Here is a 20,985-nt window from a genome sequence, read left to right as displayed (position 1 = left end):
ATGACCTGGTGACTTGTCCAGGGTGTACCCCGCCTTTCGCCCGTAGTCAGCTGGGATAGGCTCCAGCTTGCCTGCGACCCTGTAGAACAGGATAAAGCAGCTACAGATAATGAGATGAGATGCCTATAATTATTATATCATAACTATCGAGTATTTTATGGTCACCTGCCGACTTGCGTTTGTTTCGTGTTTGTTTAAAACCTTTTCCGGTGTTTTTCTCCCTGTCCCTCAGGCAGTAACGTGAGAGGTTGCCTAAGGGTAAAAAAAACAATAACGTCACGCACTCGCCAACCAATCCCGGGCAACATCTCGATGCTGAAAGGAACTTGCGGGAAGATTTCCTAGTTTCGGTTTACAGCGCTGACTCAGTTCGTGCAATCACTGGTGTTGCATAGGCTACCGTGTAAGCTCTGTCAATTTCAGCAACAAATTAAAAGTGGAAGCGGACGAATTGGTTCCTAAAAGAACTAGTAAGGGGTCAGTCATCTGGCATTTTTTTGGATATCGCGAGGACGACGTGGAACAGCAAATGCCAATTTGTAGTGTGCGCAAAAAAAACAGTATCAAAATACTCGGGTCTTGAAATAAATGCACATTAGTCATGAACAATGGTAACTACTCTCTTTTGTGTTATTTTTGACAGAAGTAAAATTCATACATGAACAAATTTTGGCGAGTTGATTTTCTGTTTGGCTAGTTACTTTGGAAGGTAACTAATCCGGCTGGCTGGTGAAAAAATATATGAATTTCGAGCCCTGAAAATAATAACTAAACCATTGATTTCTTTTATAACAATGATCTGTTTATTTCTGGCCAAAATGCACAAAAGAGAATGATGGTTTTGCTGATGAATCATCCAACCCAAGTTTTGTATGGCTTAATGGGTTCTTTATGGACAAATCCATTTCTTTAAAAGAAAAGAAAACCCATTTTTAAAACACAGTTAGGAAGATAGATTATGATATAAACTAACGATTCATGTGAATAACTGAAAATAAAGAGCTCACACAACTAAGATATCCATCTCCAAAAGTCAAGTTTCTATGCAGAACGGACGATTTCATGGTGGCCACCATTGCAAATATTTTAACCAATCAGAAAAATCGCCCCGATCGTTTCCGGCAGTGCTCTGACGTCATTTGAGCGCAAGACACAGAAGCGCCGCATAGCGAGTAAGACTTTAAGCTGCCCCTGGCTGGAGATTATTTCATTAAAAAGTTTATATGAAAAAAAAAAACAATTTAATTCCATTTCTCTAACAAAAAAGTGGAGGGAGGAAGATAATACTGATGTCACTGATAAACAGCGAGGGAAGAGTGAACAGCTGTTGTATTCCTATATGACTGAATGCAGGGAGGTAACTTTTCATATGTATAGCCCCGGTACAAGTAGTGCTGCCATGACAGCCTCATTCTGCGGACTGTAACCTTGCTAGACTACCTACAAACAGATCTTCATACAATCAAACTTACCTAAATCTGTTGAAGAGGCAAGTGCGCAAGTTTTTACATGTTCCTGGCAGCATAAACACTTGTCAGCATGCTCTCGACTCATTCATAAAAACCTTCAAGACGTCACCAGGCTAGCCTACCGTAATTACCATAGTAGTGTCCAACCCCCACAGCAATGCAGAAAGAGGGTAAACAAACACTGCTCTATGCAGCTCGTGTGCTTGGAACATTTTGAAGAAAATTGTTTCACTCAAACAACTCGGATGCACCGGCATTAGTAATACTGTACAAGCCAGCGCTGAATCCAGATGCGGTTCCCACAATCTTTGGCCAAAAAGCGGACAAGACAAACGAGACAACACGGTCAGTAGTCTGCAAAAGAGAAGTTCAAAGGGTAAGAAAACACTTTATGGCTTCCCCAAGTTTTTATTAAGCATGATATGTTATTTTGAGTTCCTTTGGGCATAAACGTAATAATTGCTGATGCAGCTACAGTAAGTGGCTTGATGTTTGTTGGGTGTCTTGCTTTGATTTAGTATTGTCAAGTATTGTCAGAAAAGCCTCGGTAATGACTAAATAAAACAAGCCTATAAATATTGTTCACTTGTGTGTAACTAATTGATATGGTAATGCTTGTTTTTCATGATCATCATCGTTATTCGTGTCATTGTCCGAAATACTCAAGGAAATCAGTGGAGAAATGTCACTGGCACTATGGTCCATTTTGTCGAATATGGCCGTGTATTCTAAGGTGGGGTTTACATTAGACCGTATCAGCGGATCATCAGATTAACGTTTTTAAAACGATTAACATGCACACAGCAACACCAATACACGATTCGCCTGCACACAGCAACGCCAATACACGGATACGCTCGGCTCCGCAGGCATCCTGCGCTCCAAATCACTCCGCCCTGAACAGCGAGTGCCCTCTGGAGGGTGCGCACTCCGGCCCTGCACAGCTCACAGAGCACGCGAGTGAAGTGCACGAGCAGTAATTCGGGACTGAGCCGCTGTGTGTGTGCTCTCAGTGCATATCGGGTATGCGCGTCACTTACCACTTGCAAGTGGAAGGATGGCAAGCCTAAAGACAATCTCAACTACACAATGGGCAGTATTTGCATCAGTATTTGCAGTATTTTCATACTTTTATACTCTTTAATGAAAGGTGATACAAGGCGGAAGTCCGCGCCGTTTTTCAGCAGTCGCGTCACATGACCAACGCCAGCGAATCAGGAAGGTGGATGTCACAGTGACGTTGTCCAATGACAACGCCAGCTAGAGCTCAACACAGCGTATCCGCGTATCTCAATGTTTACACAGCACCGGACCAGATACGATCTAGATTGAATACGTGGACGCTGGCGGATTCCTGTTTCCCGGCGTTTCCAGACGGTTTAATGTAAACGGACAGTGCATCCACGAAGAAAACGAGACAGATACGGTCTAATGTAAACTTGGCCTAAGTGACGTCACACTTTAAGGAATCCATTTGGAGTTCTTTTAGGTATACAGGAATTTGTTTGTGGAATAACCGACCTCGATCAGTGCAATCTAGTCAAACACGTGATAATTTTAAGAAACAGTTTTTATGGAGCAAATTCCAAACCCAGTTTTATGATGTGTATATAACTAATTTTTCATCATTTTGGTGCCATTTCTGTAATCTAGTTGTACTCTGTGATAATTACAGTTAGTATATTTTTTTGTTTATGACTTTCATCATTGTTTATACAATTTTGTCAATTTATTGTCTCATATTTTATTGTTTCCTGCAGTCATCGAGAGGACCACATTGGAAATAAGTGTATTTTATACTTTGTGTTATCCTCGGTGCTATTTATACTATATCTTTTACATGTATGAATTTTACCAAATAAATCCATACCATACCAGGAGCTCGGGTGTTTCCAGCAATATTTCCGCCTTTTTCCGTACAAGTGCATCCTCCTGGAATGTTCACATGAATCCTGTATAGTAAAGCAGTGTTTCTTTACCCTCTTTCTGCGTTGCCACGGGGGTTGGACTGTCTATTACGGTAGGCTAGCCTGGGGACGTCTTGATGAAGTTTTTCATGAAAGAGTCAAGAGCATGCTAAGCATGCTGGCGAGTAGTATAACACAGTTTCAGCCTCATTTTACAGGTAAAGAGTTCAGGTTCGTCCATAAGTCAGGGTTGCAGCTCATGAATACACTATTTCAGATGTGTAGTGGAAGAGAAGAAAAAAAAAAACACCCGACATTGTCACCTTAGTAGACCTTTCGCTTTGCCCCTTCAGTACTGAAGTGTACACTCAGCCTTGCGCCCAAATGACATCACGCATCGCCCTTCCAACAGGCAACATGGCAGCCCCCTGATGGTATTACAGCAGCGATACAAAAACGCTCACAACTTTCTTATAAATGGTCAAACATGCCTGAAACCTTTCTTACAGGCTCTCAATATTACAAGCTACCAACCCATGCATGCATTTACTTTGTATTTTCTATTCCTTTAATGTTAAATGTGAGCTGATTTGGGCAATTACCCAGCCCTAGTTCGGTGAAATTAGTTTTACCTTTTCCATCAGAAAATGTGTTTGGTCTGCTGCAATAATTAACCTCCACTGAAATGTTGCTGTAACTAAAAGAATAACTTGCCAGTCTCTGTGGGAGTGAAGGCCAGACATAAAATCTCAGAATCATGGGCCTCAATCCTCAGAAGTTCATCCATGAACTGAAGTCCATAGATCCTGAGAGAGACCAATAAAGGCAAACAAAATGAGTAAACCCTAATTGTTTGACAAGTCTAAATAGTTTTCTAACTCAATGTCCTTTTAAACTATGCATCAAACACACTGACTATATGATAACTATGGCTCAAATATTCACAAGGCATAGCTTGTATTATTACCTAAATACAACCCCGATTCCAAAAAAGTTGGGACAAAGTACAAATTGTAAATAAAAACGGAATGCAATGATGTGGAAGTTTCAAAATTCCATATTTTATTCAGAATAGAACATAGATGACATATCAAATGTTTAAACTGAGAAAATGTATCATTTAAAGAGAAAAATTAGGTGATTTTAAATTTCATGACAACACCACATCTCAAAAAAGTTGGGACAAGGCCATGTTTACCACTGTGAGACATCCCCTTTTCTCTTTACAACAGTCTGTAAACGTCTGGGGACTGAGGAGACAAGTTGTTCAAGTTTAGGGATAGGAATATTAAACCATTCTTGTCTAATGTAGGATTCTAGTTGCTCAACTGTCTTAGGTCTTTTTTGTCGTATCTTCCATTTTATGATGCGCCAAATGTTTTCTATGGGTGAAAGATCTGGACTGCAGGCTGGCCAGTTCAGTACCCGGACCCTTCTTCTACGCAGCCATGATGCTGTAATTGATGCAGTATGTGGTTTGGCATCGTCATGTTGGAAAATGCAAGGTCTTCCCTGAAAGAGACGTCGTCTGGATGGGAGCATATGTTGCTCTAGAACCTGGATATACCTTTCAGCATTGATGGTGTCTTTCCAGATGTGTAAGCTGCCCATGCCACACGCACTAATGCAACCCCATACCATCAGAGATGCAGGCTTCTGAACTGAGCGCTGATAACAACTTGGGTCGTCCTTCTCCTCTTTAGTCCGAATGACACGGCGTCCCTGATTTCCATAAAGAACTTCAAATTTTGATTTGTCTGACCACAGAACAGTTTTCCACTTTGCCACAGTCCATTTTAAATGAGCCTTGGCCCAGAGAAGACGTCTGCGCTTCTGGATCATGTTTAGATACGGCTTCTTCTTTGAACTATAGAGTTTTAGCTGGCAACGGCGGATGGCACGGTGAATTGTGTTCACAGATAATGTTCTCTGGAAATATTCCTGAGCCCATTTTGTGATTTCCAATACAGAAACATGCCTGTATGTGATGCAGTGCCGTCTAAGGGCCCGAAGATCACGGGCACCCAGTATGGTTTTCCGGCCTTGACCCTTACGCACAGAGATTCTTCCAGACTCTCTGAACCTTTTGATGATATTATGCACTGTAGATGATGATATGTTCAAACTCTTTGCAATTTTACACTGTCGAACTCCTTTCTGATATTGCTCCACTATTTGTTGGCGCAGAATTAGGGGGATTGGTGATCCTCTTCCCATCTTTACTTCTGAGAGCCGCTGCCACTCCAAGATGCTCTTTTTATACCCAGTCATGTTAATGACCTATTGCCAATTGACCTAATGAGTTGCAATTTGGTCCTCCAGCTGTTCCTTTTTTGTACCTTTAACTTTTCCAGCCTCTTATTGCCCCTGTCCCAACTTTTTTGAGATGTGTTGCTGTCATGAAATTTCAAATGAGCCAATATTTGGCATGAAATTTCAAAATGTCTCACTTTCGACATTTGATATGTTGTCTATGTTCTATTGTGAACACAATATCAGTTTTTGAGATTTGTAAATTACTGCATTCCGTTTTTATTTACAATTTGTACTTTGTCCCAACTTTTTTGGAATCGGGGTTGTACATGTCTCTCACCGTAGGTTTCCACTACGATCCCCAGCTGCCAGGTGCTGGCCATCAGGGCTGATTCCTAGGACTCGGATTCCAAATTTGCCATCTTGGTTACCCTCTGCTTTATCTGGTGGGGCCTTCAGATGCCCAATGTCATTATCCACATACACAATCTTCACCAAGTCCTTTAATGAACGAACATATATGTAATAAGAATATATGGCATATTAGCTGGGAAAAGTACACTGTCTTAGGAAACTCCACTTGGTACCACAGTGTACTTACCTGACTGTCAAGGTTAGAGCTTTGATGAAAATCACCGTTCCAAAGACGAAGGGTGTTGTCAGATGAACAGGTCAGGAAAGATCCAGGCAACAAAGCTGCATGTGAATCTTCCAACTCCGGGTAGGTCTAAGAAGAAAGTTTGGATGTATAGAAACTGTTACAGTACAATGATTAAAAAAATCTTTGCAAAAACTTCAAACACAAGTTTTAAAAGGTGCCATTATACCTTTTCCCCCCCACACACATTGACACGGTTCCCTGAGATCTTCATGAAAAGTCTGACATGTTTTGGTCAAAATACCATAAGGATAAAGCACCACAGCTCCCTTCCCAGCCTGTCTAAACAGCCCTGTTCTAAACAGCTGATTGAGTGTCTGTTCCTTTAAATGATAATGGGCCACTGCTCACCCCTCCCCTCTCTTCCATAGGCCAATTAGGTAGCACTTTTCTTACGAACATTCGTTCCCAAGGGCAGTTCTCAAGCCATGAGTGGAGATACTCAGATGAGGGGGCAGCATAAATCTGATGAGCTCCCCTTGGGACATTGAAAGAGATGTTCAAGTGCATATCCTGGACCAATTTTTTTTTTTTTTAATATGAAAGCATGTCCCTTTACACACTCATCCAGAAGGGTAATTTTGCACAAGGCCATCTGTCTACAGCACAAAAAAAAATAAAATAAAACGCATCTGGAAAAATCCCAAGGGAGTCTGGAGCCAGATTCGTGACGTCACCTGCGGAAGCGCCAGCAGGCTGAGAGAGCTTGCACGGTTTCAGTGCACAGCCTGTGTAGACCAAGCGCTCCCATTTCTCTCTCGTTGTCCGGTCTTTTGGAAAACGATGAGTACCAATCCCATCAAAGTTGGTGTTGCTACACCCTCCTACGATACATCTGTTAACCATTTTAATAATTACGTGATAACATTGAAGAAATTTGCAGAAAACCACCAGGTCGTTTTCTCATAAATAAACCAGCGCTGACGTAGGATTCAGAAGGAGGCGTCCCGCACGCGACGTCACGAAAATCAGTGTTTCCCGGGAAATCCAAATGCCAAGTTTTTTCAGAGGCGGACCAATTCACCTCAAATGGCTTGATTTCAACTGAATTTTTCTGGTATTGCGCAAGGTAAAAAAATTGCACAAAATGTGACAGATATTTGACTAAAGTTTAATATAAAATAGGAGAGTTACATTAATCTTGCTCCTGAATTTACCCATGATATGCACTTTAAATCTGAATGGGTTTTTGAAGCACACATTTTCTGAAATAGACATCCCAAAGGAAACGGACCATGCTGAGTCATTTTAAAGTTTGTGGTTTGGCAGGCACTCTGGATACCCAAATGTACTACTAGTGCATCTCAAACAATTAGAATATTGCAAAAAAGTTCAATATTTTCCATCAGTTATTTAAGAAAGTGAAAGTTTAATACATTCTAGACTCATTACATGTAAACTAAAATGTTTCAAGTATTTTTCTATTTTAATTTTGATACTGTGATCACTGTGATGATTTGGGGTGCCAGGTCATCTGCTGGTGTTGGGTCACTGTGTTTTATCAAGTCCAAAGTCAGCGCAGCCGTCTACCAGGAGATTTTAGAGCACTTCATGCTTCCATCTGCTGACAAACTTTATGGAGATACCGATTTCCTTTTCCAGCAGGACTTAGCACCTGCCCACAGTGCCAAAACTACAACCAAATGGTTTGCTGACCATGATATTACTGTGGTTGATTGGCCAGCCAACTCGTCTGACCTGAACCCCATAGAGAATCTACGGGGTATTGTCAAGAGGATGATGAGAAACACCCGACCCATAAACAGAGACAAGCTGAAGGCCGCTATCAAAGCAACCTGAGCTTCAATAACACCTCAGCAGTGCCACAGGCTGATCACCTCCATGCCACACCACGTTGATGCGGTAATTAGTCGTGAAGGATCCCCAACCAAGTTGAGTGTATAAATTAACATACTTTTCAGAAGTTAGACATTTCTGTCTTGTAAATCCATTTTTATTGATCTTAGGAAATGTTCTAATAATTTGAGATACTGGACTTTTGATTTTCATGAGCTATAAGCCATAAATGATCAAAATTAAAACAAAAAAAAAAAGAAGACTTGAAATATATTTCACTTTACGTGTCATGAATACAGACTGCATGAAGGTTTACCTTTCTGAATTAAATTACCAATAAATAAATAAATAAATAAATAAATAAATAGCTTTTTCACGATTTTCTAGTTGTTTGAGATGCACTAGTATGTGTACAAGCACTGAAAAAGTTTTTTTATAATTGTGCCCATTAAAACAAATGTAGCCATTTTAAATTAAAAAAAAATCCATTCAAAGAGTATATGAAAATTGCGTACATATGAGATAATAACTGCATTAAAAAAAACGTGTGTGCATTAAGTATGAAATGAAAGGTACCTCAACACTCCAGACACAATTACTGTGGTACAGGGAAGAGTAGACCTTCCCTACATTGTTGACATCATGCACATCCCAAACATAAACACTGTGGTCATTATATACACACACGAGCTGGCCGGTCACAGGATCATGTGTCAGGGCCAAGGTATCTGGATACTCTGCTTCTGGCCTATATGCAAGCAATGGAAAAAGAATGGTGTAAAATTAAAATTGGCGATTTATAGCAATCACTCACAATCATGTTTAACAGGACCACAAATGATCCAGTAAAAATCACTACTGACTGTAAAACAGGTTGTCATTGTCTCATCTCATCTCATTATCTCTAGCCGCTTTATCCTGTTCTACAGGGTCGCAGGCAAGCTGGAGCCTATCCCAGCTGACTACGGGCGAAAGGCGGGGTACACCCTGGACAAGTCGCCAGGTCATCACAGGGCTGACACATAGACACAGACAACCATTCACACTCACACCTACGCTCAATTTAGAGTCACCAGTTAACCTAACCCGCATGTCTTTGGACTGTGGGGGAAACCGGAGCACCCGGAGGAAACCCATGCGGACACGGGGAGAACATGCAAACTCCGCACAGAAAGGCCCTCGCCGGCCCCAGGGCTCGAACCCAGGACCTTCTTGCTGTGAGGCGACAGCGCTAACCACTACACCACCGTGCCGCGGTTGTCATTGTGATCTTCCTATTTAGTTTATGGAGCTAATTAAACTCTTAGGCTCCCATTACATGGCAGTTATAAATATAGAGCAGCTGAGAAGATCACTGGTGTCTCTCTCCCTTCTCTTATGGATATCTATAACTCCCGGCTCACCCGCAAAGCCATCAGGATCGCAGGTGACCCCACCCACCCATCTCACAGCCTCTTCAGCCTGCTGCCGTCGGGGAGGAGACTGCAGAGTCTCCAGGCCAAAACCAGCAGGCTCAAGAACAGTTTCTTTCACCAGGCGGTCAGGAGGCTCAACTCCCTCCCTGTTCTGCCCCTCCTCCCCACTCTGCCCCCTGCCACAGATTCTGCTCGCACACACCCCTTCAGCATCTGACATGTCATCCTCACAGTTCCCCCCCCCAACACACACACACATACATCTCATCGTTCATTAACACACTGAACTCAGGGACTGCACATTCACTTTACCTCGCCCATTTGCACTATTCCGCACTACCTCACCTTAACAGCTCCTAGTTTGTTTATTCTGCTTATTTCATGTTTCATGTTTACCTGCTATATCTCAAGTGCCCTTGACTGTTTGGTTATCGTACCAATTTGTGTGTGTGTGTGTGTGTGTGTGTGTGTGTGAGTGTTTAGTCTAGTTAATATCTAGAGTGTTTATACTGTTTATATTGTCTGTTTGAGTGTTTAGTCTGTCTTGTTGTTATCTAGTGTTTATACTGTTTATTTATACTGTTTATATTGTTTGAGTGTTTAGTCTGTCTAGTTCCTATCTAGAGTGTTTATACTGTTTATATTGTTTGTTTTTTTCAATTATTCAATTTTTATTTATTGCATTGCCAGTTTGCACCGTGGGTCAGAGAGGACTGATATTTCATCTGTGCTGTATGTCGAGCATGTATAGCATATTTGACAATAAAGTTGACTTGACTTCGTTTGTATTTCCCACTTCGACTACTCTCACCCACTGGATGGCATATACACGCTCTGTTTCGCTTACGTGCAGTCAACACACACTCCGCGCAGCCAGGGTGTTGCGTGGACTGTCTGAGTGAACCATGCGCATGACAAAATTTGCATAATGTGCACCGTGCACACACAGTGCGTGGACTGTCCCCACTGAAGTACACTTTGACCTTAACTCATCTTTTCAAATCTCCAAAAGCTCCCCCAACTCAGAATTCCTCCCAGGTCAGCAAGTGACAAATCAACATTGTTGCGCACCGGCAGTAAAGAAAATAGCACCTCTTACTTTTAATAACCTCCAGTATACTGTATATACTAGTATTTGCTTTCGATCAGCCAACAGAGATATAATAGCTTGTTAAACCTATAAAACTAAGTACACAGTTCACTGATTTGAGCAAGTAAATAAACTCCTCACAGTTAGCTAGCTAGCTTGTTGCTAATAAAAGATGAATATGGAGGCACCTATGCCCCCTCCTTCAAATTAACAGACATTGAAAATGACATCATTCTAACCTTTGACTTCCCACTTTTGAGGCAAGTTAAATGGAGCATATAAACCAACGTGAAGAATAATCTAGGGGAATTGCTAGAATAAATGTCCTAGATACAAATATCTATCAAGACAAACAACTAGAACAGCTAGAATCTATATGTTTTGATCTATACATCCTGAAAGACGACTCTTACTGAGGCTGCATGCCCTGCGAGACATCCACTCCTAGACAGTGGGGCCGGTGCAATGTGGTGATGTAATGCAGGTTTTGTGGGCTAAAGACCCGCACTGTGCCATCTGCACAGCCACAAAAAACGAAAGCTTCACTCACAGATAAACAGCGTGCTGAAGATGTCTGCAAGAGAAATCATAAAGACAAAAATAATATGCAACTTCAAAGGATGAGTTTTCGACAGACTGAAACGATATTCAATACTGTCACAATGGCTAACATTAGACATATGTCTAACGTGTTTATAATGGCGAGTTTTTCCATACAATGGTGACTTACTTTGAGGTCAACCCATAGATCCAGCTGCCGGTTACTATTGAACTGGCACAGCAGACCAGTATGGGTGATACAGTAGGTACTGCTTGACACAGTGCCACGACCACATGCCAAATCACAGAATTCACTATTCTGATGTTCTCCTAGCAACCCTGATCGACCAATCAAGGGCACAGTACTGTTCACCTACAAGCAAAACAATGTACAACAAACAGCAAACATTCTAAACGTTACATTTGTTAACATACATTTAAAATATTACTGTTTTAAAATCATAGCAGATCATGACATTTATTTCAGAATCAAAACCGAAAGCATGAAACCAGAGTGTTCTGTTTTAATGGAAATGAGTGGATATGGTGTTCATCTGTGGGAATGACTTAGAGAGCAATGCAATTTAGTACAAATGTCAGTAATAGTAGTGTGGAAAAACAAAAGGACAAAGAAAGGACTTTCCATCTCTTTCCACTAAATTCTGTGCAGTCAGTGTCAATGGAGCACTTGCGTGTGACGTCACAGCCGATCCAGATTGTGACAGATACCATCTTGTCGGTCAAACGCCATATTCCGCCTTCTACTTCATTCTGGTTCTACTTCTTCTGCTTCTACTTCTACCTTTTCTTCTGGAAAACCCTACTATATACAATTCTACTACAACGGCTGCGGCTACAAGCTCTCCCTACCTGTGCACGTTTTTTATGTTTTTTGTGTGTATTTTTGCGTGTTGCTCGTCTGTACCGGACTTCAATATCCACTACAACCGTATGGACTTACTGGACATTGGTTTCCAGCAGAAAATGACGGTTTGTAGCGATTTCCATCGCATGCACAACATTCCGGACAAGATAGCGAGACCAGCGGGGTCTCCGTGGATTGTTATCGGAAGCAAAGCGAAGGAGGCGGCGTCGGGAGCGGAAGCAAAAGCGAGGCTGCAGGCAGAGCCGGCCTGTTGACTAAGCTCAGAAAACAGCCACTCAAATCTCCACTGCTAAGCCTCTACCTCTCCAACACTAGATCCATGGTAAACAAGACGGACGATTTGGAATTACAGCTGGAATTACCTTATTCTATTCTATAATCGGCTGGTCAGTGCTATACTCAATACTTAAGTGACTTACCCGTCCAATGAGGATTGTTATTTTCTTGTTTACAAGATGCCACATCTGAGTCGCTGACAAATCCTGAATTTCTGTAAAGATAACTGTCCAGAGATTTATAAGCACGCAGTGCTTCACCACTGAACAGCGAGGGAAAGTTAATGAGGTAATTATACACGTCTGGGTATTCCGGTGGCAGTTCAAAATCCACTGACACGGTCGTGAAAACTACGTCCGGTAAGCCATAAGGGTCACTAATCTGTAGGTCGTTTATTTTAGACATGTATCTAGTTATCTGTTCATTAGAAAAATGAGCCGTGTAGTCCGTCGGTTGAAATTGATCCATTCTGTGCACGAGTGCAGCAGTATTCAGCGGTGTTTTTTACCGACAAGATGGCGGCTGTGTACTTTCCGGTCACGTGACTGCAAGATCTCTATTCAGATCAAATCACAGGGATAATATAAAGTCAGCCAGTCATTATAGCATAATACACATTGTAATAATGATTGGCTATATATTATGACACTTTGCTTATAACAGTCACTTAAATTCATTCTCATCAATTTAAGAATGAAATTATTGTTCTTACACGTCTCTCCTTGGAGGCATCCAAATACCAGAACTTCACGTGTCGGTTTCCTGCAGTGACAAAGTAGCTACTGTCCTCAGAGAAGGAAACAGCCAGCACACGACTAGACACTTTATTGGATGCAATAACAGTCCCCCTCTGGAAAACAGTAATTATTCACTCGAAACCTAAAACCATCAAGTTTATAAATAAAATCCTCTTGTAACATTTTAATTGCTGCGGCTCGTGCCAAAAGAAAAAAAAGAAAGCAAGAAACAGCAAGTCTCCTAACTATTACAGGTACAGAATTGCAATGAATGCAGCCATAGTCAGAAACTCCTCAAAATGTAGTGAAAAATAATAAAAGAAAAGAAACAGAAGCCAATAAAAACAACTCATAACTTAAAAAAAAACACCCATATATTTTGAAGAAAGGAAAACAAATATAAAAATGGTACATTAAAATAACTGGCAATTTAATAGTCTGTTGCATCTGTTACAAAAATATTCCACTTCCTTGGGGGGGGATGGTGACAAGTGGACCAGTTGTAAAATTAAAGTTGACAACTCGTAAGAAGTCACTACTAAACTTACTTTCCACTCCCAGACGCTGACAGTCCGGTCATGCTGAAATCCCACAGACACAACGTAGCAGCCATTAGTAGAAAAAGCAACACAGGCAACTCCATACTTGTGGCACTGGACCTCTGCCACCTGAGTACGCTCCGCCACATCCCACACTCTTACACAAGGCATGTGTCCACTCTGCTCAGACGAATGAAATGGAAGAGAACAACAGAAAAAAAATTATGTGCAAAACTCATACTACTGTGGAGGATTTACTAAGCAAATTAATTTGGTCAAGCATTTGCAAATGAAGGAAATCCGTATTTATTTATAAATTAATTATTTATTCATCACTTATTGGCCCATTAAATATCACACTGAACAGAAACAAACAAAGATTACAAATAAAATCACCAGTAAGTAATGACACTATTAAACATTTTTTTTTCAAGATTACTTTTCAGTTTTTATTTAAATAATAACACTACTGGGCAATTACCAGGAGGTTTCTTTTTCCGAAATATTTACAGCCACTTACCTCACCAGTGACCAAATATTTTCCATTCTGTGAGAAAGCCAATGCACTGAAGGTTTTTCTGTAGAATAAATACAAAATAATGCAAGTTTAGTAAGATCCACTAACCAAGGACGCTTAACCTCACCTCTAGCCACTGGATGTTTATTGGAAAACAATTGTGTAAATTTATGAGAAAAAAAGAGTATCCCATATGGGGCGGCACGGTGGTGTAATGGTTAGCGCTGTCGCCTCACAGCAAGAAGGTCCGGGCTCGAGCCCCGTAGCCGGCAAGGGTCTTTCTGTGCGGAGTTTGCATGTTCTCCCCGTGTCCGCGTGGGTTTCCTCCGGGTGCTCCGGTTTCCCCCACAGTCCAAAGACATGCAGGTTAGGTTAACTGGTGACTCTAAATTGACCGTAGGTGTGAATGTGAGTGTGAATGGTTGTCTGTGTCTATGTGTCAGCCCTGTGATGACCTGGCGACTTGTCCAGGGTGTACCCCGCCTTTCACCTGTAGTCAGCTGGGATAGGCTCCAGCTTGCCTGCGACCCTGTAGAACAGGATAAAGCGGCTACAGATAATGAGATGAGATGAGTATCCCATATTTAACTATACACAACCCTTATTTACACTTTGATTTTTTTTAATAGTTTGTCACCTCAGACCTGACCAGGATAAAGCAATTACTGAAGATATTTTTTTTAAACATTATTTTTAGATGAAGACTTTTTTGACCAACTACTAACTAAATAACTAACTACAGGAGGCAGCTACCAACTCTTCCAAAAATACACAACCTGTTTACATTACTTTTCAATGAAGCATCAAAATTATAAAGAGAGAGGGAGGGAAAAAAGGGGGGGCATACAGTTCATGCAGGGTACAAACAGCGATGTAACACTTGTTTTTTGGAGGGAAGAGACCCCCCTCCACACACACACACACACACACACGGTTGCGTGTCCTGATTGAATTTCAGGTTCACACAAAACAGAAATGTCCCCAATAACTCTGCACATGACTGGCATTTTAAATCAGAAACAAAAGTTTTACCAAGCGCAAGATTTTTCTTTGTATAGGAGTCAGTGATTACAATCTGGGATTAAAATCTGAAATTAAACAAGCCAAAAGAATTAAAGATGTGTAATGCCATTAGACAGCAATGTTTATTCCAGTCACATTTCTCCAAAGCAATTACCCATTACACGAAGTACAAAAAAAAAATCCAAAAAAGTACTACTTTTCAGAAATAAGTTGTTGATAGGCAATTTTCAGAGAAATCTCTCTGAAAGTCCTATAGTTACCAATGTACTATATTCAGGGTGTGATTTGTCAAAAAACCAGAAGGGGGGATGTTTTTTTTTTTTTAAATCATGAAACGTCACAAAATTAAGGTAACAATAGGCTAACAGCTCAATAACATCCGATGATATCAAATGAATAACACTAAATGAAAACAAACACTAAACCAGAGATAGTAAATTCATCTTCCTATCTCTCTGACTAAATACACGAACACTAACACAACAAAGTTCACATTGCTTGTCGCGTTGCTGTGATGTTTCTCTCCCTCCGGATTAAATGGACAGTGACTCGAAAATCACTAAAATACATGAATACTAAATGAACAGTTTGCTCTGATGGCGCAGTTCACATTGTGCGCAGCTTTCCGATTTAAACTGTTTTTTTTCTCATCCTTATACTTCCTGTTTCATGGACTGTAACGGATTTGCTTATTTAGTAATTTTAATACAGAATTTACTTTGAAATTATAATCAGACACTCCAACGCCCCCCTAAAAAAAAAAAAATTGGCCGTGAAAAAGGTGTCATCCGCCAAAAGGCGCGCTGTTTGCATCCCTGCATAGAACGCAAAGCTATTGTTATTATCTACAATGTATCTATTTGCTGGGGACGTTCGTGAACATCAAAGCTGCCACTTCGGGTCATTTTGAAAGTGAGTGCAATGTAGACCATAGAAAACTGTGTCACAACATACCTGTCATGTCAACTTTTTTTTTGGCTTGTTTGTTTTATTGACGGGGTTGTCCCCGAGGATTTTTTTTCAGCAGAGATAAAAACCAGAGGGGGGGATGATCCCCCCCATCCCCCCCAGCAAATCGCACCCAGACTATATTAATTCAGATTCAACTCCTCACATACCTTGACGTATTAAAGATGTAGCTTTGCTTGTTAGTCTTTGGATTCAGGAGCACGATGACGCATCTGAAACAGAACAACACCAAGTTCATTAGCGCTAGGTAAACCAATCACTAAACGTAAGCACTAAGGGGTGTAACTCAAGCCATGTCAGCTTTAATCCTACCCTGCAGGGTATGCGACGGTGCCTGTATTAGTATCGCAGGCTAAACCACTGTTGCTGGTTGTGGTGATACCCAGAACTTTCTCCAGAACAACCTGCAAGTATAAACAAATCTTTAGCAAAGGCAGTATTTAAGGAAAACAAATGATGTTATGTAGCTAGCAAGAGAACTCAAAGTTTCGGTACCTAGGCCCTTCTCAGTGTAATTTTAAGCCAATCATCAAAATTGATGTGCTGCCATTTCAGGTGTTCCTTTGTCACACAACATGCCCATTTAATTGCTAACTAGCTTTACTGACTGACTGATCTTGTAATATTCATCTAACAAAGCTGTGTAGTCTATAAATAAATTTGGATAATTACACTATGTAACAATTTTTGTTCCTATGTACTAAATTTTATTTTCTAATTGCTTAACAGGTAGACTGCGTTTCAGATTTTTCAAGTGTAGGTCATAAAAAGAATTTCCCCTGACACCCAATTATTTTTGTTTAGTGGACCGAAAGCTACCGAATTTGAATCACAGACTTCCAACTTTATTAGTTCTTTAAAATAGAACAATTATGAATTTAGGGCCACATGGCCCTAAATTCTCCACTATTTTTTCTTGCTTCACCATGATGCAATTCAAGATACTACGTCATGCATCATGTGGTGGGCTTTCCCCGGTCGCGCAAGGCATTGTGGGATACAAATTTGAAACAGGAGAGAAAAATGGAAGATGTGAGTGTGCGAATGAAATGTGAAAGACTGGCTACAGTAACGGAAAATGAGAAGAAAAGACGTTATGTTGCGAAGGAAAGGAAATGCAGGACAACACTAATAAATATTGGCGATCAGTGAGCACCTCGGTGTGATCAGCTATTTGTTTAGCGACAGAATGATGGAACTGTCAGTGCACGGTCAAGAAGGGGAGGGCAGAGTCCACCAAAAGAGGGTCAGGATGTAATTCCAATGGTGTAGCTACAACAGCCCCACCAGGCACACGAAGATAAATCCCACACCGCCTGCACAGCCGCTGCGACATCGCCAGGCATCATCGCTCAAAACATCGTGTCATGGATCCACAAAGCGAGCACAGAAACACCGCCACACAGAGCAATGGTATGTCCCAAACCACCTGCACAGCCAACGTGATGCCACCAGGCAACGTTGCTCAGAGCACCACCGCACAGAGCACTGGACAATCCTGATGTTAAAAAGAGCAACAAGCTCACTGCAGTCCATAGCAAGGAGCACAGGCATCACCCACAGCAGACCAAGGCCTGGAGGAAACAGACACCAAAACTGGGTCCGGAGCTTCATCACAACCGGCAGACAAAACACTTAAACAAAAAGCAAACATCAAAATACACAAAACACACACACACACACAAAAAAAGGGAAAAAATTAAAAGCTCCAGTGAGAAGCAACAAATTCACCTATTTTCATTGAGAATGTACAAATGTGCATATTTTCATTCACAAAAAACACCCTTATAAATCAAAATTAACAAGTATTTATACTAATGTTATTTAAAAAAAAACACAAAAGATTTAGAATCTAGTAGTTTTTCAATATTTACAATTATATTGCAGCCCATTGTGCTGTTCTTCACCAGAACCTCAACCAGCTCCACACTGTGTCATAGCCCAGGAAGCCCCAAAACACTGCCACAAAGCTGTTACATTCGACTTCCTCCTTCCTATAGAGCTTCTCGGGGAACTCCTTACTCTCCAGGATCTTCTTTATTTGTAGTCCAACAAAAGACACTAGCCTTGACTTTTGCCTTAGACAGGTGAAGAAAGAAGTCTTGAAGGTATCTGAAGGCTGTCAACTCCTTATCGAGAGCTGTGAAATATTGTTTCATTTGGCCCAATTTGATGTGCATCAGCACCTTCTGAGGGTCCACCAATGGCTCCCACTTGGTTCCTCCACGCAGTGAAATCAGTCCGCTATGGCCAGTCCTGCCTTTGGTACTGCACCTTGGTGTCCCTTCTTTCCCAAAGACAAAGATAGCAGAGAAACTTGCTAAAACCTCACTGGCGAGCCATCAGGAATGCCACCATTTTGAAGTCTTTGATGACTTCCTGCCGTACCCATCATACTTCAAGGAATGCAGCAATGTGTTGATCCTGTTGTAAACCTCTTTGTGTTCAGGAAAAAAACCAACGTATTTTGAAATAAACTTGAAGTTATGTGAATGAATTCACATGTAAATAAGTAAATTTCAAAATACCAAATGACCTGATCTGGTCACAGAAGCAAAGTTTGAGGGGAATAAACTCAATTCAGTTGTTAACTGTACAATGTTTCTTGGACAGATGCTCTAAACGTAGATATACATCAAGAGCTTTTAATGTGCATGAATTATTAGAAAGGCAGGACAAGAGAATTTTTAAGAAAGTAATGTATTTAAGCCAACACCCTCTAAGGGAATTGATGCCAAAGAAAAATAGAATAAAGTACAATTGTAGAAAGAACTTCAGCTGCCGCCCAAAAGTTAACACTGATCATTTTAAGAAGTCTTATATAAATCGTGTAATTTTTAGATATGACCTTGCACTATAAGATTAATTTTCTACTTTCAATGTTATTATTTGATATATACTACATTGTATTCATATTTTTATTGTAGTTATATTTTGTAACATATGTATGTTTTATCTTGTGACGAAATAAAGATAAGAGCCATTTTCTACTTTTGCTGTATAAGCAATTAGGAAATAACACTTGGTACACAGGAACGTGTGTATATATATATATATATATATATATATATATATATATATGGGCGGCACGGTGGTGTAGTGGTTAGCGCTGTCGCCTCACAGCAAGAAGGTCCTGGGTTCGAGCCCCGGGGCCGGCGAGGGCCTTTCAGTGCGGAGTTTGCATGTTCTCCCCGTGTCCGCGTGGGTTTCCTCCGGGTGCTCCGGTTTCCCCCACAGTCCAAAGACATGCAGGTTAGGTTAACTGGTGACTCTAAATTGACCGTAGGTGTGAATGTGAGTGGTTGTCTGTGTCTATGTGTCAGCCCTGTGATGACCTGGCGACTTGTCCAGGCTGTACCCCGCCTTTCGCCCGTAGTCAGCTGGGATAGGCTCCAGTTTGCCTGCGACCCTGTAGAAGGATAAAGCGGCTAGAGATAATGAGATGAGATGATATATATATATATATATATATATATATATATATACACACTTTAGAATTTTCTATATTTCTGCTTAAATATGACCTAAAACATCATCAGATTTTCACACAAGTCCTAAAAGTAGATAAAGAGAACCCAGTTAAACAAATGAGACAAAAATATTATACTTGGTCGTTTATTTATTGAGGAAAATGATCCAATATTACATATCTGTGAGTGGCAAAAGTATGCGAACCTCTAGGTTTAGCAGTTAATTTGAAGGTGAAATTAGAGTCTGGTGTTTTCAATCAATGGGATGACAATCAGGTGTGAGTGGGCACCCTGTTTTATTTAAAGAACAGGGATCTATCAAAGTCTGATCTTCACAACACGTTTGTGGAAGTGTATCATGGCACGAACAAAGGAGATTTCTGAGGACCTCAGAAAAAGCGTTGTTGATGCTCATCAGGCTGGAAAAGGTTACAAAACCATCTCTAAAGAGTTTGGACTCCACCAATCCACAGTCAGACAGATTGTGTACAAATGGAGGAAATTCAAGACCATTGTTACCCTCCCCAGGAGTGGGCGACCAACAAAGATTACTCCAAGAGCAAGGCGTGTAATAGTCGGCGAGGTCACAAAGGACCCCAGGGTAACTTCTAAGCAACTGAAGGCGTCTCTCACATTGGCTAATGTTCATGAGTCCACCATCAGGAAAACACTGAACACAATGGTGTGCATGGCAGGGTTGCAAGGAGAAAGCCACCACTCTCCAAAAAGAACATTGCTGCTCATCTGCAGTTTGCTAAAAAGATCACATGGACAAACCAGAAGGCAATTAGAAAAAATGTTTTGTGGATGGATGAAACCAAAATAGCACAATTTTGGTTTAAATGAGAAGCGTTATGATTGGAGAAAGGAAAACACTGCATTCCAGCATAAGAAACGTATCTCATCTGTGAAACATGGTGATGGTAGTATCATGGTTTGGGCCTGTTTTGCTGCATCTGGGCCAGGACGGCTTGCCATCACTGATGGAGCAATGAATTCTGAATTATACCAGTGAATTCTAAAGGAAAATGTCAGGACATCTGTCCATGAATTGAATCTCAAGAGAAGGTGGGCCATGCAGCAAGACTGACACTGAGCACACAAGTCGTTCTACCAAAGAATGGTTAAAGAAGAATAAAGTGAATGTTTTGGAATGGCCAAGTCAAAGTCCTGACCTTAATCCAATCGAAACGTTGTGGAAGGACCTGAAGCGAGCAGTTCATGTGAGGAAACCCACCAACATCCCAGAGTTGAAGCTGTTCTGTATGGAGGAATGGGCTAAAATTCCTCCAAGCCGGCGTGCAGGACTGAGCAACAGTTACCGGAAACGTTTAGTTGCAGTTATTGCTGCACAAGGGGGTCACACCAGATACTGAAACCAAAGGTTCACATACTTTTGCCACTCACAGATATGTAATATTGGATCATTTTCCTCAATA

General features: G+C 41.0%; 1 protein-coding gene across 3 annotated transcripts in view; it reads right to left on the bottom strand.

Moving 5' to 3' along the window:
- The window catches only part of wdr62 (WD repeat domain 62), a 58,684-nt gene that overhangs the window by 36,239 nt on the left and 1,460 nt on the right, over positions 1-20,985 (bottom strand). For all 3 annotated transcript variants that reach the window (XM_060944094.1, XM_060944093.1, XM_060944092.1), the window contains exons 2-12: positions 16,389-16,480; positions 16,226-16,288; positions 14,088-14,145; positions 13,577-13,747; positions 13,004-13,141; positions 11,320-11,502; positions 11,003-11,163; positions 8,661-8,832; positions 6,231-6,356; positions 5,970-6,130; positions 4,094-4,182 (exon numbers count right to left, since the gene is read on the bottom strand). In XM_060944094.1, coding sequence (XP_060800077.1) covers positions 4,094-4,182; positions 5,970-6,130; positions 6,231-6,356; positions 8,661-8,832; positions 11,003-11,163; positions 11,320-11,502; positions 13,004-13,141; positions 13,577-13,747; positions 14,088-14,145; positions 16,226-16,288; positions 16,389-16,480 — 1,414 coding nt within the window. The remainder of the gene's footprint in view (positions 1-4,093; positions 4,183-5,969; positions 6,131-6,230; positions 6,357-8,660; positions 8,833-11,002; positions 11,164-11,319; positions 11,503-13,003; positions 13,142-13,576; positions 13,748-14,087; positions 14,146-16,225; positions 16,289-16,388; positions 16,481-20,985) is intronic.

Source organism: Neoarius graeffei, chromosome 17, assembly GCF_027579695.1.
Source record: "Neoarius graeffei isolate fNeoGra1 chromosome 17, fNeoGra1.pri, whole genome shotgun sequence".
In the NCBI taxonomy this organism is placed as follows: Eukaryota; Metazoa; Chordata; class Actinopteri; order Siluriformes; family Ariidae; genus Neoarius; species Neoarius graeffei.
The sequence above is the reverse complement of the archived record's forward strand: the minus strand, read 5'-3'. Positions and strand labels throughout refer to the sequence as shown.